The sequence below is a fragment of the Aphanomyces invadans genome, assembly GCF_000520115.1.
Source record: "Aphanomyces invadans strain NJM9701 unplaced genomic scaffold supercont1.118, whole genome shotgun sequence".
In the NCBI taxonomy this organism is placed as follows: Eukaryota; Oomycota; class Saprolegniomycetes; order Saprolegniales; family Verrucalvaceae; genus Aphanomyces; species Aphanomyces invadans.
This window is the reverse complement of record NW_008580263.1, coordinates 28,850-30,156: the sequence shown is the minus strand read 5'-3', so window position 1 is coordinate 30,156 and position 1,307 is coordinate 28,850. Positions and strand designations below refer to the sequence as shown.

The window sequence follows — 1,307 nt, the reverse complement described above, 5'->3', positions numbered from 1 at the left end:
GCCCGCGACGGAGACTTGGTCATTACAGTGGCCGAGGAAGCCACCCGCGAGGGAATGATGGATCAAACTATCCACATCATGGGCGAGCGATTCAGCGTCATTACGCCGTCCATCCGCGCTTCCACAACACCATCGCGAGCTCGTCGCAGCGAGTTTCACGACCTGTTCTACATGGACATCGTCGGTGTGCGGTACAATTTCGATTCCCACACACTGGTCAAGCTCCTCCGGCGTCTTAAAACGGCGCCACTGTTCCAAGGCTTTAAATCGGTGGTCCAGGGAACGGCATGCCATTCTAACATTTGGCGAGTTTACTTCTGCTCTGAGGAGGCGCCAGGTCCTCTTGTGATCAATGGTCATCCCGTCGACCAGATCAAACTGCAGGGAGTATACTACGGGGTGTTCACCCGCGACTATGTGAAATCTCCGAGCCCACGACGGGGCAAGGTGTCGGTCCACTGCCTTGACTTGGACAACTTTCCAGGGCAGCAGGGGTTTATCGGGACGCGACTGTCTACACCAGACGCGGATAACAAGAGGCAAAAGACCCAACCAGTAGATGCATCCAGAGGGACTGCCACCAGCGCTGTACCGGGAAGCTCTACGACGCGTGAGGCAAGCTTTTCACCGCCACCACCATGCACCTACATTGGACCCCATGAGATGGAGGTCGATGCTGATGGTGACGATGGCTTGCACACGGAGACGACATTCATATCGACGTCGGCAGCTGTTGACCAGCCTCCACAACTGGAGATGGAGGTTACGTTTCAACTACCCAAAAAGTCGAAACGAGGCCGCCTGCCATCCAACGAGGGAACTATTCTCCTCTCCCCCAACATGTATGCAGCGCTGGACCATTTCCAACTCGACAAGGCTCGCGTGCAATGGCCATCCGAGATCCCTTGCAACACGTACACGTTGCAGGTACGGGAGCTCTCCCCTGCCACCTTCGACTCGAAAGAATATGTCCGACGCCTGACCCTCAAAGGGAACTCGATGGTCCTGGACCCGAATAACATGACTCTGCAAGAGATTGAACGAGCTCTCTTCGACCTTGATGCACCTGGGCCGATGAACGTGGCAGTCCAGCAAGCGGAGATGCTGTTGGCTACCAGTCAGACCAGTCCGAACATGGTCGCTCTAGCTGAACGCGGCTTAGCTGACGAACTGTGGTCCTGGCTCTCGGAGCAACCGCTCCAGGCCAACTTTACATTCATGAGTCTGTTGACTTCGGAGCCACTGGCTATGGCTCGTCTGGCCCGTTTACATGCATGGCACCGTTGGACTGTGGCCACTCGGGCACC

General features: G+C 56.2%; 1 protein-coding gene across 1 annotated transcript; it reads left to right on the top strand.

The window, feature by feature from the left end:
- Positions 1 to 78: 78 nt before the first annotated feature.
- Positions 79 to 1,162, top strand: H310_14978 (hypothetical protein; the record flags this gene model as incomplete). Its single annotated transcript, XM_008882958.1, has 2 exons — positions 79 to 1,086; positions 1,148 to 1,162. The coding sequence occupies 2 exons, from the start codon at positions 79 to 81 to the stop codon at positions 1,160 to 1,162; spliced, it is 1,023 nt and encodes a 340-aa protein (XP_008881180.1).
- Between the last annotated feature and the right edge of the window lie 145 nt (positions 1,163 to 1,307).